Raw genomic sequence first — 27,482 nt, forward strand, 5'->3', positions numbered from 1 at the left:
CACTTCACAGATTGCCTTTTTTGCTTACCTGCTGGAAAGTTCAAGAGCAAAAGAGTCTGCAAGTTCATTTTTTACTTTTTTATTACATTATGATTTTTTATGGTTTAGCTTGGTAGACGTAGTTGTTGCAATAATGGTGGAAGCAGTATTAGTAGTGAGTAGTATTAGTAGTAGTTTGAATACTGTTGGCAGTGGCAATAGTGTGGCATTGCTATTATTTCTTATCATTGCGTGTGAAATAATCCGGCGATTCAGATGTTAGATGACATGCCGCTTCCTCCTGAAGTTGATACGAACGTTACAATCACATTCACCGGTTGTCATCTGCATACAGGAGAAGGTTACTTCAAGGCTTTCTGCTAGAAGGGTTTATTTGAACCCAAACCACCATCTTTTCCTGAACCAATAACCGGGCAGATGTATTGCCGAAACCCAAATTTCTGGCAGAAAAAACCCTTAAGATCACATATGGAGGATTGTCAGAGCTATTTACCTAATACGTCTGTGTGTGTCTGTGTTTGTGTGTGTGTGTGTGTGTATGTGTGTGTGTGTGTGTGTGTGTGTGTGTATGTAACCTGGTATATCTTGTGACCAGGATGTATGTAAGTGGCAGAGTTAACAAATCCACCCCTGGTAAACAGAGCAGTCATACCTCATCAGCCAGACACACATCAGCTGTTTAATCACCTGACGGACTTCATGTACTATTATACAACAGCTGGATCGCTATATATATAGATATAGATATAGATATAGATATAGAGATAGAGATAGATAGATAGATAGATAGATAGATAGATAGATAGATAGATAGATAGATACTTTATTTATCCCCAGGGGGAAATTAGTTTGTAGCAGCAGCAATTTACAGAGTAAAATATAACTTATGGAATGCACAATATATAAAATAACAGAGCAGATATTGAATTTGAAGGAATAGATCAATAAAAAATAGAAATGCAGTATATACCATGAATAGAGTGGTATTAATTAAATTAGCAACTAGTAAACTAAACTAAACAACCTGGACAGTAGAGCGAGGATCACCAACAACAAGCAACAGCCTGTAGCGTTGTTCATGTGAAGGACGATGATCAGGCCCGAGGTGTTTTATTATGAAGTCTAATGGCAGAGGCAGGAATGTTTTTCTGAATCTGTCCTTGTGACAGCGGAGCTGCATCAGTCTGTTACAGAAAGTGCTCCTCTGTCCCTGCAGGAGGTGGTGCAGAGGGTGGTCCGGGTTATCCAACATGGATAATAGTTTCTTCAGTGTCGTCCTCTCCACCACCTCTTCCAGATTGTCTTGTTTGCAGCCAATGATGGAGCCGGCCTTCTTAACCAGTTTGTTAAGTCTGTTGGTGTCTCCGGTTCCAATGCTGCTCCCCCAGCAGACTACAGGAGTCCAGTGCACTGACCACAACAGACTGTAGAACATCTCCAGCATCTTGCTGCACACGTTGAAGGATCGAAGTTTCCTCAAGAAGAAGAGTCGACTCATCCCCTTCTTGTACACAGCGTTGATGTTGTTCTTCCAGTTCAGTCTGCTGTCGATGGAGACACCCAGGTACTTGTACTCCTCCACCATGTCCACATCCTCTCCCAGAACTCTCAGCGGTTGTGGAGCCGTCGTCTTCCTCCTGAAGTCGACCACCATCTCTCTGGTCTTGGCCACGTTCAGATGCAGGTGAGTCCATGCAGCTCACCAGGGGGGGACAGAGGGGGAGGTGTGGTGTGTGGAGGAGACAGATGAGGGCTCTGAGCTCAAAGCAGTCCTGCAGGGCGTCGATAGCCTCCTGAGACCACCTCCTCACAGACCTGGTGGTCACAGGCAGCCTCTGCACCAGAGGAACATACCTGTGTCAACAGGATCAGGTTGTGATCGGACCTGCCAAGCGGGGGAAGGGCAGTGGCACTGTATGCATCCTTAGCATACAGTAGTTGTATTGTTCCGAGTGGGGCAGTCAACATGATGCACCATATCTACAAAACACAATGTAAAGTAAAGATTTTATGTAGAAAAAAAAATGATATGTGTTTTGCTTTGAAGTGTATCCGTAACTAAATAAATATACCCCTCAGAGACACTATCGTTTTACTTTTGTCCCCAATAAGGGAATAGGGATGATAATAAGGTAATACACTAACAAGGTGAAGGTATCGCTAATTAATCGTAGGTAAGTATAAGTGTAACAACCAAACAATTACTTCAAAATGATGACAGAGCATAAAGGTATTTACGAAAATGTCATCACAATTCCAAGATTCAATATTTTCAACACATTAATGAATAATTTGTAATCATTCAAAGACCATAAAGTCAAGTGCAAACCATTAAACCAAACTTTTTATTTTCACATGATATAAACAACTTCATTTCCATCCAACCCAGACGACCTCATAGATTGTTTGTTCCAGCTTTCGACCCTCTGATGACACCCACGGGAGCGTTTTCTCTAAATGAGCTCCTCCACCGGTGGCAGGAAATCAGCGCGTCGTCATAGTTGTAAAGATGTGGGAAACATTGTGAAACAATCGCAGTTTGGTTAGTTTTAGGAAACAAAACTAATAAAACATGGAGGAATAAATGTAAAATGTATCAACTCCATCCACACAGTTGTCACAGCGTAGGAAAGCAAATTGCTATCACCAGATAACCTGTCAATCACAGCACAGGAGTATTATCCAATCACAGCACAGGAGTATTATCCAATCACAGCACAGGAGTATTATCCAATCACAGCACAGGAGTATTATCCAATCACAGCACAGGAGTATTATCCAATCACAGCACAGGAGTATTATCCAATCACAGCACAGGAGTATTATCCAATCACAGCACAGTGGTATTGTCCAATCACAGCACAGAAGTATTATCCAATCACAGCACAGGAGTATTATCCAATCACAGCACAGGAGTATTATCCAATCCCAGCACAGGAGTATTATCCAATCACAGCACAGGAGTATTATCCAATCACAGCACAGGAGTATTATCCAATCACAGCACAGGAGTATTATCCAATCACAGCACAGGAGTATTATCCAATCACAGCACAGGAGTATTGTCCAATCACAGCACAGTGGTATTATCCAATCACAGCACAGGAGTATTATCCAATCACAGCACAGGAGTATTATCCAATCACAGCACAGTGGTATTGTCCAATCACAGCACAGAAGTATTATCCAATCACAGCACAGTGGTATTGTCCAATCACAGCACAGAAGTATTATCCAATCACAGCACAGTAGGGCGAGACTTGGCGGACCACTTGAACATAAAAAATACCGACCTCCTCTCTACGCCGACTTTGACACTCGTTATACTATGTCACCTGACTTCCTCCTCTGCTCCTGTCATAACTACTACGACTACTAGAGGATGCTGGGTAACAACAGATGTAAATATAGGTCGTAAAAAGCCGCTTGTACAACCAATGGGGTTGTCTTTTGGGAGAGTCTCCAATATCCCCAAAAAAATCAAATATAAAGCATTTGTCATGGTCAGTTTAAAAAGTCTCTGGATCATCAGTTTGAAGCTGCTTTCCAGCCACACCTGTGATATAGTTCGTCACTGGTAGCTTCCCAGCACACTCAGTCTTCTACTGGCTGCCACTGAGCCGCATCACTCTGCTATACAGTGCCTTGCCCAAGGGCACATTAATGCTGCTCATAGAGAAGGTTGATTTTCACTTTGTCTTTCCATATTTGTCTTCCGGACTGGGATTGAAACCATTAATCTCTTCGCCAACTCATAGTTGTGTTTAGCGTGATCAGTCTCTAGTTCTCCTCAGTCCTGACGGCACGATCCTCCGTAAATATCTGGAAAAGATCAAATAACAGAGGAAAGGTTTGTCTCGTTCACGTTTAAATTCTTTTACCAAGTTTATCTTTTGTGGGACGAGAAACTATGACCTCATTTCAACAAATGTTTAGTCGAGTGGTGTTGCCAACGTAACTAAGAAACACAATCTGACACCATTTAAAAAAATTCAACACAAAGAATTTATAAATCGATTTAATATTGACAGCGTTTGAAGACAGAGGACAAGCACTGAAGCACAAAGCCTAATGCTGCAGACGTTTCATCACGGCTGAACATCAAAGTGTTCACATCATACCAGAGGAACCAGATCGTACTGCATTCAAACGACCCGGGTGGGTTTCAGTGTTTACATTGTTCGCCCAGCCGTGAAATCAGATATTGGGGGCACATCTTTTTGATCACATGTTCTTTGATAAAACAATTTTCTGTCTTCTGGAAGCAGATGTGACCACCACTGGAGGACTTTGTCAAATCAAATGGGAAATGTCAAAGCCACACAATCTCACACGAAAACAAATAGTTCCTGTAAGATGGCAGCTTGTAGTAAATCTGGTATGATGTTAATGCAGCATACTGTAGTGACATGCTGACAGATCTTCAGCACAACATGTTGGGTCCATTAAGTAGCAGCTTTCGATCACAGCACATGATCTTCATTGGCAGATGGATTTTGCCCAGTTATTATATGTTTTAGCTGACATGGATAAGAGGTCTGACAGCTTCTCCAAAAAAGAAAACTAGAACTCTATGAAAACCAGGCAAACTCGTCTGCTGCATTCCAGACAACTCAAGATCGGAAATTTCCCAGTTGAAATTTCCAACTTCGGACCTCCGAGCGTCCCATGAGCACAGCAACACCGGAGGCCGAGCTTGTTCTGAACAGGCACTGCAATAGTCCCCAAAACACAAACCCCTTCAACGTTTAATAAAACCTAAATGTTATTGTGCCATCACTTCAATTGTATGAGCGCAGACACATCTGTCCCCAGATGTCAACAGATTCCTGAAGCAGAGACGGGTGGAAATGGTACAACAGAAGAATGGCAATAACAGCATGTGTCACCTTGATGATACAGGATTTGAGATTCACTGCGTTATTGAAGTATATTTAGCTCATTTTAAGTCATTTACTACATTAATATACGTTGAATTGACAATAAAACTTTAGTTGGGAACAAGGATCACAGGTGTGCTTGTTTAAATGCAGATGCAGCAAATACTTGGGTACCAATTCCCCCTCACATGATGCATTTGGAGAATCGACAGAACAGGCAGCAGCAAGACTTTGCAATTCAAAGGAAATGTGAAGACGCAAGCCGCCAACCAGCAGCTCGGGCTGGGCTTCCTACCTGGGACGTGTCGGCGAAGAGTCGCTGGTGGCACGGTGGTTTCAGAGGAGGAATTTCAGCATGAAGACGATGGGGGGGGGGGGGGGGGGTAGAATGTGGAGGATAGGGAAACTGCTTGGTTGCTTTGGTAGTGGAGGTAAAAGTGGATTTTTGTTTATTTGACAGGGGCAGGATGCATCAGAGCAGACTCCAAGAGCACTTTGTTTGATGCTTCAAATGAGAGTTTTAGCATAAATGTAAGGAGGTTATTGACAAAGACCCTCATTGTCTTCAGGAGGATGAATAGTTCACAGGGAACATGAGCGTTCACAGGACGAGGAGGAGGAGCAGAGATCGCCAGAAGGTGAAGCTTTTTGAAGATTTGAAGGCTGATAACCGGGGAATTCAGAGAAAGAGCAAGAGGTGAATGAAAGGCTTGGAGTCAGGAGTACAGAGCATCAATACCTGCAGGAGTGAGAACCAAGGCCTGGAGAAGGTCCGATAGAGAGACAATCCCTCTCACCACATCATCAGCGTCGACCAAAACCAAACGATGCACCTGAAAGAAAAAGGATGGATTTATCATGCTTGATTATAATGCTTCTACAGCCAATCAAGACAAAATGAACCATTTTGCACCACACACTGTAACGGTGGAAAGAGAGGGAAAGAGAAAGAGAAACTGGAAAGGTTACAGTCCGACTGTTGGCACATGTGCGTTACCTCAGCCTTGGCAATGCGGTCGATGATGGTCTCCAGTGTTTCGTGAGGGTAACACTTGAGGACCCCCTCCATACAGCAGGCTCTGGAGGAAATGGCTTCCCGCATCGTCATGTTCAGGTTGTTGTAGTTCTTCTGGGCGGCTAAGTTCTGAATGATAGAGAAGAAAGATATATTCATGGTGATTCTTCCTCGCTTGAGGGAATTAATCGATGCTTTTGTGAAATTGGGGAACTATTTCTAGATCGCACTAATTAATTCGCAAGCAATCGCACAATATTTTCTATTTATTTCTGTTTATCTATTTTTTACAATACAGTCTTTTTCTGAGTTGTGATCACAATGGAATTGTTGTATTTTATTTCCAAAGTGGACAGTGAAATGTCAACTCGACAAAAAGAACCATGCAACGATTTGACTGAGCATGACAAGCGACTGATGAGTGAAAGTAACTTACAATGACATCAAACCTGGAGTACAGCGCCACCACTTTACCTACAGAGGAGACACAGAGATGTAGGGACCATAGACGGCACACAATAGAAACACATTATGCAGAAAACAAAATCAACACTGGATGGAAATCACACGTTCTACTGGCTGCTGATGAAACACACGATATAAAATGTCATGCTGGCCTGAAGGGGAAGCTTCGGGCTAAGAGTAGAAGTTAGGAGTCATTCAGTACAACTGTAATAAAGTGTTCCAAAACGAAACCTTCCATTTACTCAACTGTGGTTTTAATACATTCAATAAATAAAAAAGGCCACAACCAGATGTCTAGAGTGATGTTAGCTTACCTTGCTCGTTGACGACGGGGAGAGCGGAAACTCTTCTCTCCACAAAAATGGTGAGAGCGTCGAAGACAGACGCCGATTCCTGGACAGTCGCAATCTGTTTGAAGGTACCGATCTCCACTTCATTGATCCGCTTCTGAAGAAACCTGGGTTTAGGAATCTTTGATCGCTGGAGGGGAGGAAAGAGAACTACTACAGTACCGGTACATATAAACCAATCATTTAAAATGATTTCAAAATAAAATAATTTCAAAATAAAATAATTTCGAAATGAAATAATTTCAAAATAATTTCAAAATAAAATAATTTCAAAATAATTTCAAAATAAAATAATTTCAAAATAAAATAATTTCAAAATAATTTAATTGAAATCCTACAGACCAGGAACTGCACTTTTAGTTTTACTGTATATATATATATATGTATGTATTATGCTTTTCAGAATAAAATAAAACATTTATTTTATTGTGAAATTGTATTATTTTATAGGGATGATAAATCTCCCATTTTTTTCTTCTTATTTGTAGGACGTTTTCAGAATCCTGTGTTTTTAATGACAAAGAAATGCATGCTTGTTATACAGCAATCATGCATAATTGTAATCAATATTATTTGGATGTTTATTGCAAAAGGAGAAAGTCTCACAAAGATGTGGAGGAACTTGAGGATGCGTTTGTGAGTGAGGATGTGGAGGACGTTTCCTGATGCCGGGTCGATGACCGGCAGTCGGTGTATCTTATTCTTCAACAAGGAGTAGATGGCGTCAAACAGACTGAGGAGACAATAGAACCCATGATTACGGTTAGAATAATGTCATGTAACTATGGCCCCAACTTTAATGCATTATTTCAAAGATTGGTTTCACCTGCAGTCAGGAGTGATGCTGATCAGTCTGTTGGAGCACTGTAGATAGATCTCTGCAGAGAGAGAGAGAAACACAAGTTATTAACACAAACACATGAATAAATGAACTCAATCCGGATATGGTCGTGTTGTACAGACCTCTCCATGTCTCTATCTTGTGTTCTTCCAGCTCATAGATCTGAACCTGCAGACAAAAACAAACATCATCTCAGCATCTGAACGACAGGATGGATATGTGATTTGTCACCGCTGTTCATTTGCTGCAAATGTATAATGCGAAGCTCACACAGCTCACCAGAGGAGACTTGTAATAGCGATGGAGAATGTTGATGAAGTCAGTGATGGTCAGCATACCTGCACACACACACACACACACACACACACACACACACACACACACACACACACACATTGGAAACATGGATTTATCAGTATGTCAATAGCAACAAAAGTCAATTATATCTCGCAAAGTTTGTTCCTCATCACATGACTGCATTGTTATGACTCACTGTCAGTTTGGCTTTTGTAATGTGGGCATTATGGGTGTTGCACTGACAGCGTTTATCTTTAAATCAACAATCCATTACCACTTGTGGGAGAGAAACGTATTGAAGTGACAAATCGTTTCCAGACTTCCACCCATTATTTGGGAAACTTTAAGACAGGGTGCACTGGAAGGGTGAGCAAAATAAAATACAATAAAAGGCCGACAGGTTGATATGCAACCACACAAATTAAACAGTTTCGACACAAGAAATACAAAAGCATTAGTAATGAGAACGATGGCCGTTACCTGACAAGGATCTTCGTCAATTATCTGGTGAATTATTACTCTGCTCGAACAAACTTTAGACTGAGGATCTAAATACATGTCTCCATTCATTCTTTATACTGTGTTTCTCTGCTGAAGAAGCATTGTGACCTCACTGGGGCTGGTCGCGTGACTTCAGGCTGAAAGTCTGGTTTTAATCTTTTGAATCGAGTCGGTTGAGTCAGGCCGATGAAGATGCACTGGACACGCATCCTTGAGGCTGTTGCCGTTTCTATTCCGAGCAGAAAACGAACACTCGCTGACCCGGTTTGCGTGTTCAGTCGCGGTGTTTGTAATGTAACACAAATGTCTTGTGGTTGACCTGCTTCCCTCTTAATGTTGGGCATCATTTGAAACCACCGATCTGCACCAAGGGAACCTGAACCCTCCGAATACTGGGCTGTAGCCCGATGCAGGTCACACACCTATTAAATGGTGGCGCGTAAGGAACCGCAACACTTCATGAAAGAACCCAAAGGTGGCACTGCTGGGCCACATTGTAAATATTCATCGAGTTCATTTTCTTCTGTATTTATTCAGGCAGACCTTTCCGGTTTATTGAGACTGGCTAACAATAATTAAACACACTTTATAAAAGTAATTTTTTAAAACTAGGTATCATTATCATATCATTTCCAAAAGGTTTAGATCTTGGGGGGGAAGGGATATTGAAAATAAAACCCAGGTTGAAGATGTTGAAAATGTTTCAACAGGTCATGATTTTAATGTGGCTTTCCCTGTTTTCTCAGTAAGTTTTGAACGTTAGAATACAATGTATAAGCATTTTTATGCCTCTTTAAGGGGAGCCTGATTGTGGGCGGGGACACTGATGATTCGGTGAACTGAGATCATTTGTGTACTGTACACCTCTGTATTAGAGTGTGTGTATTCGGGCTCACCCACAAAACACTTCAGCTTGTTGTCCCACAGTGGAGCGGCCCTCACCCCGTTAGCCACCAGAGCAAAGAAAGCCTTCTTCACCTGACATGAACACACACAGCGTTTTTCAACAATCACAACCCAGAACACTCGTGCAGTCGTGGGTCTTTTGCTGTTAAAAATGGTATTCCATATTCCATACCTGCAGTGTTGTGTCAAAAATGACCAGTTTGGAGCTGGTAGGCATGGCATCGTAGCAGCAGTGACTCTTCATGAAGTTCATGTACATGAACGTGTCAGAGTCTGTGCCTGCAGAGGACACAAGAGCATGTGTTGCATACGAACAGCCAGCTACAACTAAACAACTGAAAACATAGGATTCACACTGCTGGTGCCCAGGCGGAAACCCACAGGGTCTGAAAAGTGAAGCGAATGTGGAAGATCATAAAACTTGCATTCTCTCTAGTGTCCACCAGGGGGCGACTCCTCTGGTTGAATAGAAGTCTATAGAAAATGACTCTACTTCTCTCTTGATTTATTCCCTCAGTAAACATTGTAAACATGAGTTTATGTCTCAATCTCTAGTTTCAAGTCTTCTTCAATACAGCATGATGTTCATTTAGTACAGTATGCTCCATTTAGAGTCACACAGACTATAAAGCAGGGGATGCTTTAGGGGCGGGGCTACTGTGATTGACAGGTCTCTACCACGGCATCGTCTGACCTGGGAGTTGTCCGTGTTTTTGTCTCATAACTTTAACCCTTTCAGTGACTTTTCAGTTCATGAAAGTGAATCGTCACATTTTGGTTGTCTAAATAATGTCTTATTCAGCGTTCGGTTCGACTTAGCTCCTCCCTCTCGTGTCACTGCTGGTTGCAAAAAGCCAAGATGGCGACGGCAAAAAAGGCCGAAATCAAGGCTTCAAAACGACAGTGCACAAACCAATAAGTGACGTCACCGTGACGACGCCCACTTCTTATAAAGTCTATAAAGAGATATGTCAAATCCAAAAATATCAACGACCCTTTTTTGTTGCAATAATCACAATAAATGTTGGGTATTTGATCTGGGCATCAGCATGTGGTATTTCGTAATCAAGTCAGCCAGGTTGGAGATTGTTTGCACATCGTCACTGCTGCCAGGAAACACAGTGGCCGTGACAGTCGTGATGACAGTCGGTCGGCTGTAGAGGTAGTTTAATAAGCTCAGGGTTACAGAACGTTCTCTTCTTTACCTCTGCTCTTCATTGACAGAACATGCTGTTCCTCTTCCTCATCCTGGTCCATTTCAAATAACGGCACCTTGGAAAGGAAGTAGATCAACAGTTTACGCTTTGAACACCGAATCAACTCAACACACAGCTCTGCAGTGACCCTCATCCAGGACAGGCATAGGTGTGATGTTCCCCGAGCCAAGTCACCCTCTGACACGTCCACTAGAGACAAGTAGTTAGTCCACACATGGTTGTTATAGAAGCAGCTGCGAGGAGGTTCTATAGGTTGTCTGGTGCACGGCATGCCAAGAGACCAAGAATCTGCTGGCGGGCGTCAGCGTTGAGGTTGTCACAACTGACTCCACAGTCTTTTAATGAAGACAGGCTGCCTTCATGAGAGTGAGCGAGTGAGAGAGTGATAGAGTGATAGTGAGAGAGTGAGAAAAGGAATGCTTCCAGAGCAGACAGCTGGTGGAGATGTGGGCAGAGGAGCAGTAAAGCTGTCACGTGGTAATAAATGTAAAGTCAGCGTTGGTTTTCACGCTGCAGCTCCTTGAGGCTTTAGGCATGTTCCTAATTGCCGGGCGAGCTCACCTGGGTCTGTTTTACAAAGTCTTTTGAACTCCACAGCAACACTTTAGATGAGTAATCCAGAACACATCGTTTAAAAAAAGCAGGAATATATTGTGTTACATTAAAGTAGTTCTCAATTATTTGCCTCAAACACGGCGTAACCCGGTCATGAGACTTCATAGACTTCAGAACAAATATGACTTTGACCTCTACAGAAGATAACACGTGCACATTTAAAATCCAGAAGTCACATAATACACACGACTGTTCACTCGCCCGGTAACAATTCCTCCACAATTTAGCATGTTGACCAGACACGGCCCAGCCTTATATTAGGTCTTATTAAATGTGGTGTTTGGCAGGAAACAACCACTGACAAAATGAACATTATGCATTAAAAAAAACACAGAAAATGTGAACAAAATGAGAAAATAAAGACACTAAAACTAGATTCAACAGAATGATTGAAAGAGTAATGAAACACAAATCAAGGTTTCAGGGGCTCTGTTGACATCTCTCAGCTGATCAGCAATGAATAGAACCAGCTCATGCACACGGACTGTGTTCAGGCCAACAGACCATATTGTGACGATGATTTGCTTTTCGATGGTAAATTAAGACAAATACAAAAAGTCTGAGTGTCTTACCTCTGCAAGAGGCTCCATGGTTTGGGGAGGAGGAGCAGAAAGGCAGCCTCTCTGGAACCCTGGACTACAGCGCCCGACCCGCTGTCCCACTGGGACGACCCTCAGGCACTCCTACCATGTCTGATAGAGAAGTCCCGGCATAGCGACGAAGGGCTGAGACGGGTCGGGACGAAAGAAGGAAAGGAAAGGAGAACAGAATCTGTGAACCACCGGCCAGCTTCAGCCAGCAGAGTGTGAATGTGTGGGAAAGACTGAGGTCTAAATCCGGACTGAGGGGTGAGAGGCCTGTGGCATTCACAGAGAGAGAGAGAGGGAGAGAGAGAGGGAGGGGAATGGTGTGGAGGGAGAGTTGAGGCAGCTAAAGACATACCCTAGTATGGTGACAGACATTATCGAGCTCTTCGTTATCATCCATTGGTGAGAACTTCAGGTGGCAGCATTGAAAACCAGACGCAGGGGGAACAAAGACCAGAAACGTCATCGCCGTCACTTCAGTTGTATAAGAACAGAGCCGGATCTCCAGCAAAGTCTCAGCACTGAAATGTAAACTGATGATTTGCTTTGATAAATGGACGTCATAGGTAGTACATGCTGTGGGAACTCGTGAGGGAGCAACATGTCTGGCTCTTTGGCTGCTAAATGTGCCGTTGTGTTCACCGGCCAGCTGCTCGTCTGGTGTTGAGCAGGTCAAGCACACATGAAAGTCACAGGCTGGAGAAACGGAACGCTCCGTCGAGCCGAGCTGTGGGTTCGTACAAGACCAGGGACGACTTTCACATTTCTGTTATTTGATTTTCTTTGAACAAAAAGAAGACAAAATAACTGGACCGGTGCAGCTTTAAGGCTTCGCGTGGGAGATGTTCAAGTTTCACTGGGCCGTTACACGTCACACTATTTATAGACGCACCGAGCAGCCGTACCAGGCTGTCACACAGTTGTGATGTGTTTCTACGCAGCCTTAAAATCACCGAACAAGACAAGAAAATACGACGTCAAATCAAAAAACCCCGTGCTGAGCACAGCTAAATGTTTGCATTTCACTTGTACTTGGAGGTGACACAAACTGACATTTGTAAAAGTCTGTATCTGGTCGGAGCTCTGCTCACATACCTTCAGCATGCACTGGGCTGTAGCTGTGTCAATATATTCTGCTGTGATTGCAGTCTGCCTTTTAATTCTTGGACAGTTTGATGTTTTTCTCGGAGGCTAAATTTAGCTCCGTGTTTGGTGTCAAAATGCCGACGTGAATTGTATCCTTCATCACCGACACGCCTCATAACACAGAAGACAGACCCGTTGTTCTCCTTGAAGCACAAACATGTATTCTCTTTCACATCTTTCATTACATTTTCTTCCCTCTGCATCAATTGTTCTCTTCGTGGACATTTTGGGATTGTTTGTCGATCTTTTTCAATCGTTGGAAAACCTCTTTTCGGGCTGTTGCCTCTCCTGTCCACCTGTTGTGATAGTTTTAATGTCGGTACACAGACAACATGCTATCTCATAATTTCAACTTTCTATCTCATAATTTCTACCATGGGGATACTTTTATTATCAAGTCTAACTTTGAATTATTTTTCCAAAAAAAAAAAAAAAAAAAAATCTTTTTTAAATTAAAATTATTTTTTTTGCTGGCGGATTCGCGGGCCACATAAAATGACGTGGCGGGCCTTGAGTTTGACACGTGTGCTGTACGGTATCACATACATTTGCTTTGATTTAAACAATATTACAAATCAACTAATTCAAGTCGTGACACAATACTATTAGTCCTGTAATACTGAGGGCGTGGCATCTTGTCAAATGTAAGAGCGTGGTGTCAGAGGCTGAACACGCTCTGGAAGGAAAAGAGGGAAATTTGATCATAGATAATACAACGGAAATAAACAACTCTGACAAAGTAGTTATTTTATATATCTGTAAAAAAATTAAAATAATTCATAGAATAATTCAAATCTATAAACGTTTTATATCCGCCAAAAAAAAAGACCCGATCATGAGATTGTACCACAAATTACTTTTATTTTGAAATAGTCATCCTACATGTTTACAACTGCCATGTTAGTAAAAAAATATGAGCATCTTACTTTTAACATTTCCTTTATGTTAAAAAACAACTTCAAAGCCAGTGTTATCATTAGTAACGTTAGTCTTGTTATAACACGCGTGGCTGTAGTGTCCAGTGGAACCTGATGAAGGCTTCAGTCGGACTCCAGTACCAACGATTCACCCCGATAGAGTTCAGTAGCTCCATGAAGAGCATCGGTCACTCTGATCACACGGCGCTTTGTGCTTCCACCTCACATCCCTTTTCTCTTTAAAACGCAATTAAATATGTCAAGATTTGCATTAAGACATAAATGTCTGGCAAATTATAAAACTCTTCTGTAAACAAGTTAGCTTCCACACTTTCCAGTAACTTCTGACAGCAGGAAGAACTTCTCAAATATCAAACATGGCGTCGGTACGACTTTGTTTGGAGGAGGAAGTAGATGTTGTCATGTGACAGCTTCACCTTTCTCATCTACAACCACTTCTGCCTGTCAGGTTATTACAACAAGAACATTTGCAACTTCAAGTAGTTTTCTTTTTGTAAAAGCCGCCTCACAGGAGATACTTTTGTCCTGAGGACACAATAAGAAATCATATCAGGGTTCTCCTCACACAGCAAACACAGAACCCTCATCCCACTCTCTCGTTGTAGGAACACGGTGTGTGTGTGTTCGTGAACGTACACTCGATTTGGCAGCTTATAAGAAGTATCCTTATTCTATAATGTGTGCAAAATCACGAGCCACACAGAAAACAAAAGCCCTTTTTAAAAGTTAAATACGTTGTAATCAGATTACTTCAATTACAAATGTAACCTGTTTTGTCTGATGGCGTGCAAGTCAGACCGAGTGATCGGGGGTCAGTCTTTAAGTATCTCTCACATATTGGAATTCAACACAAAGAGGTTTGAGGAACGGGATTGTTGCTCAACTTGTTGCTCAACACTCCTCTTCAGACCGAACCAACAGCAGTGTTAGATTTAAGACAAAGTAGCATCCATACCCATCTGAAGCCAAACACGGCTCAGTGGATTATTATCCTTTGACACTAAGTCATTTCATTCCGTCTCGTACTTGATTGGCCGACGCGTTGCCTTAACGAGCGTGTTCACATGCTCAGACTGTTAATGAGATGAAAGGTAACACTCGGACACCGGTCGTGTCCGCTCCTGTTCTTGTATGAGCTGCATCATCACTGCCTGGTTAAGGCCACGTCATAAATCTAAATTTGAGAAATTTATTTTAATACCGCACAGAAACCAATGAATGAATGTCTGGTTGCTCACAATACATTTTAACTTAAATTGGCACATTATAGATTTGTAGTAAATAGGATGAAAATGAACACTGGCAGGTTCTCTTCAAGTGCCTTGCATTGCAGTAATAGAGGTTGACCTCGAGACCAGGAAGGGTAAACCGCCATGAACTGACCTTTTGATTTTAGCACGAAAGAGAGCAAACAGGTCCTCCATTTTCTGCACAAAAGAGCCTTTAGTAGTTCGTGTTGGTACTTCCTTCCAAGACCAAAATCCACTCCTTTCTACAGTGTTTGTTCAGACTGAGCTTGAAGCTTACAGGTCCGAGTGCATCTCTCATCCAGACTTTGGGAGCGACTAGAGATGAAAGGTCTCCATAAGGTCCTAGACCCTGAGCTTTGTGTCGGTTCTGGGGAACTGAACATCGTGTTGGCAAACCAGAGTGTCAGAGGGAAGCGAAGTGATGGGGCGGCAGGCTGTGGGTGAGGCCGGGCTGAGGGCTCGCACAGGCACTGCTGGTGCCGCTGGATCCAGGACTCGGAGAAACAGTCGGGCTGGAGACGGAAGCCGCCTCCGTGTCTGAGCCGTCGTCGTAGTCATCGTGGTCGGAGCGGTGCTGATGGGTGACCACCACCCTGAGAAGCAAGAGAGGTAATCTGCTGAATAAACTGTGGAGCGTTAATTACGCCGACATCGTGTTTAAAGTCGGTTTAACATTTAACCCGAAAACGACAGTTGAACGTAATCTTTTAAAAGCCTTATGTTCAACATTTTGTTCTCTGCATCTGTTAGAGATAAGAAAGCAGTGTCGGTGATATCGCTGACTTTTATATTTGTGATGTTGTGTGTGTGTGTGTGTGTGTGTGTGTGTGCGTGTGCGTGTGTGTGTACCTTGATCTGGAGGGGCCAATGAGGTTTTGTTTATGGGGCTCAAAACGTGAGATGTAGCTACACTTGGACCACTAGGGGGACACAAAAACACAGAGACAGAAAATAAATATAACTCACATTCATTATTTATTCAGACAATAAATCAATGAACTGTCCACGGTTCCTCACCGTGTGAAGAGGGTCGCTGGTGCCCAGATGGACTCCTTTCTCACAGAGAGACGTCAGCAGACCGATACCTGCACGGAGACACAGAATCCACAACATCTGGATTAACTCTGCCAGCTGTTTGAGTGACTTCTCTGCACCTCTTTGTGTTTACTTCCTGCACGTGTCCATACTCTGAGACAAGGAGCTCCTCTGTCTCCTTCAGCTCGGATGGAGATCAAACCTGAATCTCTGCTCGGACGGGGCGCAGCGAGACCCGAACCACTTTGAGTGAAGCGGCAAGTTTTCAAAGGGTCTAAAACTCTAAATATTTACATTACATATTAATAATTAACCCACGCCAACAATGTTAGATGTGCTTCCTTGTGTGCAGCCCTGAAGTAAATACAAACAATCACGAGGGTCTAACAAAAAGAAAAGAAGCAAATCCTTAATAAATCAACGTCATGTCATGATAGTGAAGATGCAGATCCTTTAAGGAACACACGCACCTTTGGTCCTGTTGCTCCAGTACGTCTGCTCCCACTGGTCCAGCAGGACGTTGAAGTATCTCGGACACTCGAAGAAGCGGAGGTAGCGGGACGACGCCGGCGATGGGAAAATACGCTCAAACTGTCCGAGACGAGTCAGCTCGTCTTCGCTCTCTGCCAGCACGCGGACGTCCTCTGGAGTCAAGACGTCCAACACCGTAGAGAGGAAGTCCTGACGGAGACACAAGGACAGAGACTTTTAACTTCAGATGAAATGCACGTACTCTGATTCAATGTGTTTATGTTCATTTACCTGCTCGGCGTAGTGTTGGGCGAGGTAAAAGGCACGTTTCACCTTCTCGTCAGCAGACCGATTTGGCTTGGTCCTCTCCCTGGTCCCCACACACAGACTACACACACACAAGTGTTGATTCAACTTGAGGCTGCAGTTTGAGTTGAATAACACAGAAAGTTGTTTCTAAATTGTGACTAGAAAGAAGAAATGCCCCGTAGAGTCACAGGACCCGTGCGTAGCCTGTGGGGTGTAGTACCGCCTCCCTACCTGCTGGTGGAGCGGGAGGCGCTACTGCAGGAGGCGACCACGTCTTCTTTTTGGGGAATACGGAAGCCTGCCAGGTTCAGGAGGTCTCTGATCATCTGACCTTTAACTGCAACATCCAGCGCTGTGTTGGAATGGAGGCTGGACAAGAAACAATTAGAAGACGCAATTTAAAACCCTGTGTGTGTGTGTGTGTGTGTGTGTGTGTGTGTGTGTGTGTGTGATACCTTGGTGATATGTTGACCTCCAGGATCCAGGGTTTGAGCTTCTCATCCAGCATGATGTCAAAGCCGAACAGCTCGTGGCAGCTGTAAGGCGCACGAACGTGCATCTTCAGCAGGCTGTGGACGTACGGTTCTGACCTGACAACAGACACGGTGTATGTAATGTTACATCACGGCAACAGTTTGTGTCATGATACACCGATCTGTTCTCCAGATTCAAGTGAGAAACAGTTCACCACACGGTTCTCTTGCACATTTCATTTTTTCGTCTCTTATTTGGAACTTCAACGCTAACATGAGACAACACTTGAGTTAAAAACAAAAACAGTAAAAGTCCGTCAAAGAGGAAGCTTTAAGGTTCCCGAGAACAATCAAGTGTTACAGGTTTTAAGGTAAACATGAACACACATATACACTCGTTTTGAAGACATATTACGTTGTTATTATAGTTTTATATTATTATGTTGTTTTACTGTGTTTCTATTTGATTGTAAAGCCCTTTGTCACCTTGTGTTCTTTAAATGTGGTCAATAAATACATTTGGATTATCCCAAACATGATAGCAAATAATAAAAAAAGGAACAATATGAATTCAAAGTAGAATAAAAGCTGCTCATTGAAGTGAGTCAACGGGCAAACTTACCCAATGATGGTTTTGATCACAATGTCTTTAATCTTCTCCCAGATCAGAGTGGTGTTGACTCCCTTAGAACCAAGATACTGCCACAGGGCCTTCAAAGCCCTGAAAACACACACACACAGGTTGGAGTTTATGAACACGTGCACACATAAGAGTAACAAAGATGTGTCGAAGTTCCACTTTTGCAAAACATACAAACCATTTGTGTCCCTGACAGGCCTTGTCGTCGCTGTTGGTCTGGTACTCGGAGTTCTTCTTGTTGACGCTGTAGTTGGTCAGATGCATGAACTTGTTCCCCAGAGTCTTCATGGAAGACGAATACCTGAAGAAGAGAAACACAGACGTGGAGTTAGTTATTATGTTCCGTTGTACATGAACGACTCACTCACTGTGGCGGACGGGAGGAAAACTGACTTGCAGCTGGCGAATCGAACCAGTCCGTCAGAGAAGATGTAGATTCGGAGCGGGTCGTAGCAGGACACGTAGACGTAGATCCGCAGGTCAAACTTGTTGCCGCTGATGAGGTAGGGCTTGTGAAGGTACCTGAAAACAAATGAAGAAGTTTGATCTAGCTTCTGGAGACTGGTCACTGCGCTACCGAGTTTCAAACCATCAGCGGTCTTATTCTGGTCTACTTACTTCTGGACCAGCAGTGGTCTCTTGCGGGGCATCTGGCTCCATCTGTGGATGACCTGGATACCGATTCCTCTGGCTGAAGCAGGCTGTTAACGGAAACAGAACTTCAACATCATCTTTCTTCAGCATGTTCTTGCCCCTTTGTTGAGAGACTGCTTTGCCTCCACAGCGTTGGCAGTCAGCAGTAAAGTGACACAATGATGATCTACGAGCAGAAACGTACAGGTTTGATGATCCATTTCTGCCTGGAGCCCCCGTCCTCCCAGGCCTTGCGTAGCAGCTTCATGTCCTGAGGAAGGACGAAGGTGCGGGGGAAGAAGCTGAACTCCTGTTTGCCGAAGCGACCCTGCATCTTGGACAAGTTCCTCCACAGCCGGTCCTTTCTGCCGATCTGAAATGTTCCCGGGAAGTGGTTCAACTAGGACAGAGGGAAAAGAAAACAGCCGAGGTAAGTGTAATTCTTGTCAAGAAACCTAAAAAAGCCGGTTAATGTATTCTTCGTCTCTGCGGTCTCTCACCTTCTGGTGCTCTCTGAGGGCCTTGAAGCCAGGAGACTTCATGTGGTGTCCCCAGCAGCCCAACCAGTCGTGGCTTTCTACATGAACGACAGAGCGAAACACGGATCGTAATCACCCGGAGCAAACGCTAAAATCATCCGTGAACGTTTTGATAACAAATATCCAACCACATCTGTTCCAAGAGGCATCACGCATGAAAATCAGACACTGTGCGAGACACAAAATATGTACAACAATGTGCAATGTATGCACACAACAAAATTCATAATACACATGGTCAACAGCTCCGATCGATCAGCCACCCGACGGTATCAGCTGATATCCGTGCTGGATGGTTTGATCGGTGGTCTCTATAAAGGCCGATCAGAGGACGAGAACAGGACGACTACCAGCAGAGGATGAGGCGGACCAGTGACACAAACAACCGTGTCAGACACCATCAGACAAGCTTTGACATGGAGCCCTCAAGTGAAGAGGAAAAGTACACCTGGTGATCTCCAGGGAGACCTCGAGATACAGCCGGTATCAGAGAACTCTTGAGGTCCCTTGCGGACGGCCTATTGTCCACGCTGAGGGCGTCAGGCTGGAGTAAGTGAAGGGAATCGACCCTGTGATACGGCTCCCAACAACCAATGATCAGCCCAAACAGTGCTGATCTCCTGATCTGAATTATAAGACGTTCAAACACCCACACCTCTAAAAAACAATCGGCTCAGCCTCAATGATTCAACCCACAGAGGCTAAGTTTACCGTTTGATGTTCAGCAGATATCATGCGTTGTAAAATGTGTCTTGGCAGCAGCTCTGAATGACACAGACTTACTCTTGGTGACTTTGAAGTGCGACCTGCCGATGGTGTGCTTGACGATATTTGGGGTGACGGTGCTTATCTTCCATTTCAACAGCCGTCTTTGTTCCGCTGGCAGCAGTTCCACTGTGGAGCGCACACAACACAACGTTTGATTTATCTCATGAACACGCGTTTTAGGAGCAAACATCCTGACGCTAATACGGAAAGAGCTTACCGCGTCGACTGAACATGATAGATATGTTGGAATAAGATGTTTACTGCTCAGTTAACTAATTGAATAAAATGACAATATTTGAAATACAATGACACAACACACTTAACATACTGCCTTTTGCCAACTCAAACAGCAATAAAAAGAAAATGTGAAACTTTAGATTTGGCCTACAGTCTTCAGACAACCAACAAGTTCATCACATTCACTGGAATCTGACAGAGCAAGCTCTCATGAACTCAGCGTGACGATGGTGGAAGGTTCTAGCTAAATAAAAGGTTTGGTAAGAGGTGTTCATGTAATTTTGGGATTGCTAAAATACTTTCTCTTGCCATCTTCTAACATGACCTCCTGTCACTCAACGCTCTCCCCTGCCCACTGTTAAAGCTACAGTCCGGCTCAGACAACAGACCTTTCTCATCGGCGGTGCTGAAGTAGAGCGTCGGAGCGACGAAGGCGAACAAGCTGGGAACCAAAGCCGGTCTCTCCTCTCGATCATCTTCGGCCCCCAATGACATCGGCTCCTCGACACTGAGAGGAAGAGTGACGCAAACTAATTCAATGTGACGTCCACATACATGAAGCCTACATGATAACGGTACGATGCTTATATCAAAGGGAGAAAGTCGCATGCGATGGTCAGACCGGAACTTTGTTCGACAAAACGACAAAACATTTTAAAGCATTTTTAGCCGTCCAATCTCATTGAAGAGCTTCCATTTCAACAAATACATCAAACCACATCGTCTGAGAAATGTGTCAACAAGCAACGTCTTACAACTGAAGCACAAACTCATTGTTTTCTACATTTTGCATTTGAACTCCATCTACGATGATAGTATCAGACTTCTGCTGAAGTCGCTGCCCTGTCAGCACCACAGCTCCGATTACCCCGTCACCATCAAACGAGCAAATTGCTCACAACCAATTTAAAAAGTAATGCGGCTCGAGTTGCGTTCACTGGATTTCTAACTGAAGGAAGTTGGCATTCCGGGCAGCGGTCTAGTTTGTAACGCGAGTCGAGCGCCCGGCCGTTTGCACTTTGCGCCAGTAACACGATGCGTGTGTGAATGTGGGGTCAGAGACACGGACTCAACACAAGTAAAGGAGGCCTTCTAGAAGGAGACCTTCTGTTATGCGGAACATTTATGTTCCCACAAGTCTTATTAAACCATTTAGAGAGCACGGAGAACCAACGACAAAATCAACATCAACTAAATCACTAGATGAGAGCAGTTAAGTGGTTTTTACTCAGAAAGGCAATTAAGTCCAACATTTCAAAATAACGCTTCTGTTCACACCTGATAAACAGAAAATAAAGAGAATTTACACCTGAAATACAAAAGAAAGCCACTCACATGACGGTCATATAGGAAGGAAGGGTGGATGAACAGCTGGATGAAGGACCGGGCTGATGTTAACCTGCTGCAGGTGTGACAGGTACGCATTGGCATTGCAGCAGGACTCGGCTAACTTAACACTGTGGCAGACACGAAGGAGCTATAGCTTTCAGGAAAGGGTGGGGAGGTGGTGGGGTGTATGTAAATGAACACATACAAAACAGCTGGTTGGGGGGGGGGGGGGGGGGGGGTGACAATAGCGGCCCCTATCCAGGCTGTTTTAACAGAGAATCAGCTCCGAGGCTTTGGTCGGGAGTTCTATTGTTGAGGCGATCATAGAGGAGAACAACGTGACGCACAATACAGCAGAGCTTTCCACCACGCTCTGCTGCTTTCGGCCTCCTCTAACAATTGCCGTGAGAGAGAATGAGAGAGAGAATATATGAGAGAGAGAGAGAGAGAGAGAGAGAGAGAGATAAAGAGTCCACAGGTTCTGATGACTTTATTTATTCCGTGTTAGCAGATCAATTAGACACCGGGTTTGGATGTTGGGCGATCCAAGGAAGAGGACACGGACATTTTGAGGATGCTCAAGGTTTTTTTTTTTCAGTACACAAAATAAGGAGTATAAAGAAAGAAAAACTTTTGTTGCATTTAATTTGATCTGCCCACCAGCTAAAGTGCATCTTACCCAGAAAGGGGAGCGATGGACGCTGTGGATGAGGTGCCATCGATGGATGAACAGTCTGAATCATCTGAAGACAACAGAGGAACAAAGACCAGAGGTTTACTAAAGGCAGCTTAAGTACTCGGAGTGTGTGTGTGTGTGTGTGTGTGTGTGTGTGTGTGTGTGTGTGTGTGTGTGTGTGTGTGTGTGTGTGTGTGTGTGTGTGTGTGTACTTTAACTTACCGTCATCACTACATGCATTTTCCAGCTCATCAGGCAGCTCCTCCTCAACTCCATCCACCTGCATAACACAATCGTGGCTGGAGGAAACAAAATAACACGAGATGAGATATTCAGAGCGAGAATTAGAAGAATCAGATCTATTTATTGAAGCAATTAGTGGTTACTCACCCAGACAGCTGAGTCTCTCCAACCAGACAGTCCTCTGTCGGCGAGGGTGAGGAAGGGAGTGGAGGCGAAGCGGACCCGGAGGCCGGCTGGTCCTGCCCGGTGAGGTGGATGGCCGAGATCCGAGTGGTCACGGAGCCCAAAGAGGCTCCTGCAGGACCGGAGGCCGCAGCTACGAGGAAACACATCCACACGGTGTCTAATTCAAGAGATTAAGGCTCAAACTCAAGCTTCATCAGGACTGTGTGGGAGTGGTTTGATCATAGTCGTAAACCGAGTAAGAAAACAAGTTCTCAGGGCCTTTAGAGAAGACAAAAGGATCTGCATATTCAATAACCAGACATTCTACCGCTCTCTCGTCCTGGGTTTACCACCGTATGTTTCACAGTAGAACAATCATCCTGATTACCTGCGGTGGCATCCAGCGGTGTGGCACTGACATTGGCACTGAGCACAGTTGGTGGGGGGCCGTCTGGACATGGACTGGCTTCTGGAAGACTGACTCTTCTGCATGTGGACAAGGTGCTCCCTGGTGGCCACTGAGTATCTGGGCCCTTCTTGTTCTGGTCTAGTGATGCTATCGTTAGGGGTTTGCTGTTTGTAGTTGCTGCCAGCGGACCCCTTCTCGCCACCAACTGATTGTTTGAAGCAGTCGTTGTTGTGCTAATGTTTTGTGCCGGGCTGCATTTTGGTGCTTTGGCTGATTGGCTAGTCCTTGTAGCTGCCGTTTCTCTTGTTGTGCTTCTCATCTCAGTGCTGGAGGCGTCCGTCCTCGGTGGCGCCCCCTGGTGGTCACACAAAGTAAGGCACAGAGGAGGCACCGATGGCAAGCAGGAAGAGTCTGCAGCTTCAGGCTGTGGAGACAAAACAAGGAAAGGTCACATGTGGAGGAGGCAGTAGTAAGTGGACATAGGGTGGGCTGGCTGGTTTATCAGTCTAGCTCTACATGAAACTATCATTTTTCACTGTAGTAATTGTGACAAAAACATATTCAACACTCACCATCATCTTGTTGGCTTTCTGCAGAGCGGGCTGCCCTTCGATGAACAGGTCTCGAAAACAAACTGAAGAAAGAATCTGCCGTCCCAGCTGCACATGAGCTGTGGCAGCCCGACGTCTGCTCGTTGCTACACCGCTTCCAGGCTGCGAGGTTTGGCGCGACACACCTTTCTGCATGATACCCGTCAGCTGGACATCAATCCCAATCTGACGTTCCTCCGTGGGGATGAAAGAAGGGGCACTGGGTTCTTTGAGGCTGCTAGCGGCCTGCTTCAGTACCTGGTGTGGGTTTTGAATCCCATTAAGTTGTTGCGGCAGGTTTGGAGACCCATCTGGCACTGTGGTGAGTTGGCTCTGGGCGTTGGTTATATTTCTGTACCCATTCTCCTCCACAGAACACACAGATGGGGCCACTGGTGTCTGCCTCAAGGGGGAAGCAGACGAGGCAACATCTGAGGAGAGAGGAGGTTTGGCTTGATCCTTTCTCCTGGACAGCACTGGAGACGTCGGACTAAAAGGCACTTTAGTGGCCACAACTGCCTCGGCATGCGTACTGACAGAGGTTGTAGTAGTGGGACTATCTGCGTTGGAGCAAGGCCGGAGGTTCGCCCCATCCCAGGGGGAGGACTGGTTGGTGGGCATGGCACCGCTCAATGAAGCTGTGGTTGTTTCTGACGGGCTGGAGATTAATAGGCAGGATAGGAGTAACAGTCGCGACAATACCAAAGCCTGACGTGGAGGAAGGTTCTCTTCCCTAAAAGACCCCCCCTCCTGTTCCTCCTAGTAGCTCCCCTCTGCTTCTTCTGTAGGAATGACTTGTGAAATGTCAGCTCCAGTGGAATAGAGTTAAAAATTGGCTATTGGTCACTGTACAAATTCTCGATAAGTCCTGACCGACAGTAAACATAACTGCCGCCACAGATGCAGTGACAGCAGTACAACACTTGGGGCCTAGACCTTGAGGCTCAGAAGGTTTTTCTCCTGAGGCAAAGCGATTCCCCCTCTAACTAACAGTCAACCTCAAGAGTTTGTCATAAGGACGAGTCAAAGAGTCTTGAGGACATCGCTGATGCAGTTTACCATTCCTCTTCTGAACAACTCTGAGGATGAGATGGGAGCTTCAGGACGCCCAAGACTTGGCTCACAACAAGGTGTCGGGTCGTAGAGGGGAAAGTGGCCTCCTTGGAGTTCTCATATCTTCCTCACTTGATCCACAGGAGGCAATAAACCAACAACTTTCACCCCTGAAAGAGTGCAAGAAGAGAAGCAGAGTCAGTCTGAGAGAATCTAGTCCTCTAACAACGGGCATTCATCAGAACACCAAGACGTAATCCCTTGTGGTGAAAGAAAATCACACAAAATCTAAAGACATCTTGAAATGAGTTCGGTAAACTAATTTTGAGCTGTATTTTAATAGTATTAGGGAGTGCTGTGTGTCTCAATTAGCCTGTAATGCTCAAAAGTAGTAATTTTTTAAATAATAACATTGACTAATTACATAACTTTCACTTTACAAGCCCCCCTTTCAACAATAGCTACTGAGCTAAACTACACTAATAATGTTTAAAACCTTGGCTTCTGCCAATTTAATGGCACTTCTTTAGCAAACTCATACTTAACAGTCACAGCAGGTGTGCAAAGTTGTTGTGAGTGATATTTAAAAAAGATACTCCATCATTGAAATCACAGCTATGTGAGCTAGCTAAGTGTGTATAACTAAAGCAAGACATCCTTGGTAACGTTACTTTATATTTACAGATGTTGCCAGTGGTTTGTTATCAGCAATTAAAGCAACGTTAGTTTCACACGTGTGCGCGCGCTGCAATGACACGCCGCTTCACGCTTAGCTTACGGCTAGTTTAGCAAAAAACGACCAACACAACACCAACTGCCACTGGGTGTTTCAAAGACTCCCCCGGTGGTAACAATAAAACACAGACTTATACACAGAAATATATTAATTCGTACTTCGCCACACGTAATGTGCTTAACATGTTGTCCCGTTGGTCTGTCGAGGGTTGAGGTTCTTGTGTTGAAGTGACGTTAGCTAATGTTAGCTGAAAAAGTCCGAGAGAGACATCACGACCGAAGATCGTCTGTTGAGACAAGAGCCACACTCTCCACCTCACTTCCTGGTTAGCTTCTGAATCAGCGCTCCCTCCGCTGGTCAACAACACCAACATTCAGCAAAAGTTTTAAATATATATATTTTTATAAATAGCTACATAATAACACCAGGAACAAGTGTCAGAATAAAATATGATCAAACCATAATTAGCTGAAAGGTTTGAATGAAACATCACGACCGGAAGATCGTCTATTGAGACAAGAGACACTCTCCGCCTCACTTCCGGGTTAGCTTCTGAATCAGCGCTCCCTCCGCTGGTCAACAGCACCAACATTCAGTAAAGGTTTTTATATATATATATTTAATACATATATTTTGTTAAATAGCTACATAATAACATCAGGAACAAAGAATAAATAATAAAATATGATAACACACTGAATTAATACCTAATTATATCGTTTTGTGTTTTAATAGTTTATTTTACTTATTGTGAATGATTTATTTATGACTTTAAATGATTTGACATCTTGTATATTGATGTAGACAGGTAGTACTTCGCGTTGTATGACTTGCATTCACCATCTGCTGCTTTTATAATGACATTCAGCCTATTAGTTATTTTTTCTTCGTCTACAATTTAACTTTTTAGAAATAGTTTTCAATAAAGAAACAAATGCACAATTATGTATTTAAAACAAGATGAAATCAATGTAGAGTGCACAACTTGGACTGGCCCCAGAGTGTATCATGGATCTCCAAACACTCTATGAGCCTGAACGTGGTCTGAGATCATAGTCAGCTGCTGTTCCCAGGTCCTGTTTTTGACTAGGGGTATACACTTCCTAAATAAAGAGATAATACAAGATAGATGACGTTATATAGATAATAACAAAAGAAAACCCACTGATAATAAAACAAAGAGAGGTTAAAATAAATATGGAGATGTTAGGAGACAGCCTTCTTCTATAAATAACAACATTACAAACTAAAAATGAGATGGTGGTGAAGTACATGCAGTTGTCATTTACTCCAAGCACTACAATTGCACACAATGTTCCTTAGTTGTTGGGGATATCACATCAATAAAGAAAACAGAGATAATATCAGTAAAAAAAGTTGTGTTAGTTTCATTAATTGCTGTCGAGGCAACACAACAGTCACCGCGTCCACTCAAACTGCTTCTGTTAGTCCATTACCCTCATTTCCTTGCTGAGGACCAGACGGCTTGTACAACACACATCTCACCACTGGAGGGCTCACTGGAGGGAAGGCCTACAACAGCAAACCTCTGTCACCTTCCTGCCTTCGCTCATGTCTTCTCCTCCCTTCTGTCTCCACTGGTTTTCTTCACTTTTTACTCTTCTTGTGTCCCATTTTTTAAAATCTTCTCCTCTCCATATTTGCCTTCCCTGCCTCCTCACTCTCATCCTTTCCTTTCTCTTTTTGTCTTCTTCCCCTCTTCCCCTGGGCCTCTCTTTTCCTCTCTTCCCTCCTCTTCTCTCTTCCTTCCTATTCCCATTCCTCTCTTCGTCCCTTCCTTCTTGCTTTTCCTCTCATCCTTCACTCTTTCCTTCCCTTTCCACTCTCTAATCCTCCCTCTTTTCTCTCCTCCGTCTTTTTCCTCACTTCTTCAGTTTCCTTTCCTTACCGTCTTTTCTTTCTTTCATCCTTTTCCATCCACTTGACTTTTCTCTTTCTTTCTCTCCTACTTTCATATTTTCTGCCTGATTATCTCATTTACACTCTCCCTGTTTTCTTTATTCTATCCCTTCCCTCTTTTCTTTCCTTTTGCTCTGCGCCTACTCACCCCTCTTCACCTTTCTCTTTTTGTTCTCTGTTCTTATTTCATGCCTGTCCATCTATTGTTTAGTGTTTTAACCCTCTCCCTTCCTATTCCATTTCCTCAT

At 43.9% G+C, this 27,482-nt stretch overlaps 2 protein-coding genes across 8 annotated transcripts; both read right to left on the reverse strand.

Annotated features, from left to right (window-relative positions):
• Nucleotides 1-2,326: 2,326 nt before the first annotated feature.
• prkag3b (protein kinase, AMP-activated, gamma 3b non-catalytic subunit) lies at nucleotides 2,327-11,912 on the reverse strand. 7 transcript variants are annotated; one of them, XR_013772293.1, is made up of 14 exons: nucleotides 11,660-11,912; nucleotides 10,461-10,527; nucleotides 9,428-9,534; nucleotides 9,246-9,327; nucleotides 7,831-7,889; nucleotides 7,674-7,719; nucleotides 7,537-7,588; nucleotides 7,317-7,443; nucleotides 6,675-6,840; nucleotides 6,332-6,369; nucleotides 5,878-6,024; nucleotides 5,620-5,713; nucleotides 5,176-5,543; nucleotides 2,327-3,822 (listed from the first exon to the last, which is right to left on the reverse strand). XR_013772293.1 is itself a non-coding variant. In XM_079276959.1 (13 exons), the coding sequence occupies exons 1-13, from the start codon at nucleotides 11,675-11,677 to the stop codon at nucleotides 3,791-3,793; spliced, it is 1,035 nt and encodes a 344-aa protein (XP_079133085.1). In that variant the 5' UTR covers nucleotides 11,678-11,912; the 3' UTR covers nucleotides 2,327-3,790. The 7 variants fall into 7 exon arrangements, 6 of the variants coding, with proteins under 6 accessions (XP_079133085.1, XP_079133083.1, XP_079133087.1 ...); XM_079276959.1 differs by lacking the exon at nucleotides 5,176-5,543; XM_079276957.1 differs by lacking the exons at nucleotides 2,327-3,822; nucleotides 5,176-5,543 and adding an exon at nucleotides 3,882-4,712.
• A 1,757-nt stretch (nucleotides 11,913-13,669) lies between these two features.
• ttll4 (tubulin tyrosine ligase-like family, member 4) lies at nucleotides 13,670-25,561 on the reverse strand. The gene is made up of 21 exons (XM_079277626.1): nucleotides 25,473-25,561; nucleotides 23,508-24,748; nucleotides 22,915-23,359; nucleotides 22,509-22,677; nucleotides 22,341-22,417; nucleotides 22,122-22,185; nucleotides 20,503-20,621; nucleotides 19,892-20,002; nucleotides 19,070-19,146; nucleotides 18,775-18,969; nucleotides 18,555-18,637; nucleotides 18,330-18,458; nucleotides 18,115-18,237; nucleotides 17,919-18,017; nucleotides 17,279-17,413; nucleotides 17,055-17,192; nucleotides 16,806-16,902; nucleotides 16,514-16,724; nucleotides 16,026-16,093; nucleotides 15,858-15,928; nucleotides 13,670-15,601 (listed from the first exon to the last, which is right to left on the reverse strand). Exons 2-21 carry the CDS (start codon nucleotides 24,144-24,146, stop codon nucleotides 15,412-15,414), a joined length of 3,240 nt encoding a protein of 1,079 aa, XP_079133752.1. The 5' UTR covers nucleotides 24,147-24,748; nucleotides 25,473-25,561; the 3' UTR covers nucleotides 13,670-15,411.
• Nucleotides 25,562-27,482: the final 1,921 nt, after the last annotated feature.

This window comes from Melanostigma gelatinosum, assembly GCF_949748355.1.
Source record: "Melanostigma gelatinosum genome assembly, chromosome: 10".
Taxonomy (NCBI): domain Eukaryota; kingdom Metazoa; phylum Chordata; class Actinopteri; order Perciformes; family Zoarcidae; genus Melanostigma; species Melanostigma gelatinosum.

Excerpts from the sequence above, each read along its gene's own strand:
- prkag3b (XM_079276957.1), bottom strand. Across the intron at positions 7,720-7,830 it reads GCTATTACAAGTCTCCTCTG|GTTCAGATCTATGAGCTGGA; the intron begins GTGAGCTGTGTG and ends TTTTGTCTGCAG. Across the intron at positions 7,444-7,536 it reads AGCATCACTCCTGACTGCAG|TCTGTTTGACGCCATCTACT; the intron begins GTGAAACCAATC and ends TTGTCTCCTCAG.
- ttll4 (XM_079277626.1), bottom strand. The coding sequence starts at position 24,146 with ATGCCCACCAACCAGTCCTCCCCCTGGGATGGGGCGAACCTCCGGCCT. Across the intron at positions 18,459-18,554 it reads AGACCACTGCTGGTCCAGAA|GTACCTTCACAAGCCCTACC; the intron begins GTAAGTAGACCA and ends ATTTGTTTTCAG. Across the intron at positions 17,193-17,278 it reads GAGGTCAACATATCACCAAG|CCTCCATTCCAACACAGCGC; the intron begins GTATCACACACA and ends TTTCTTGTCCAG.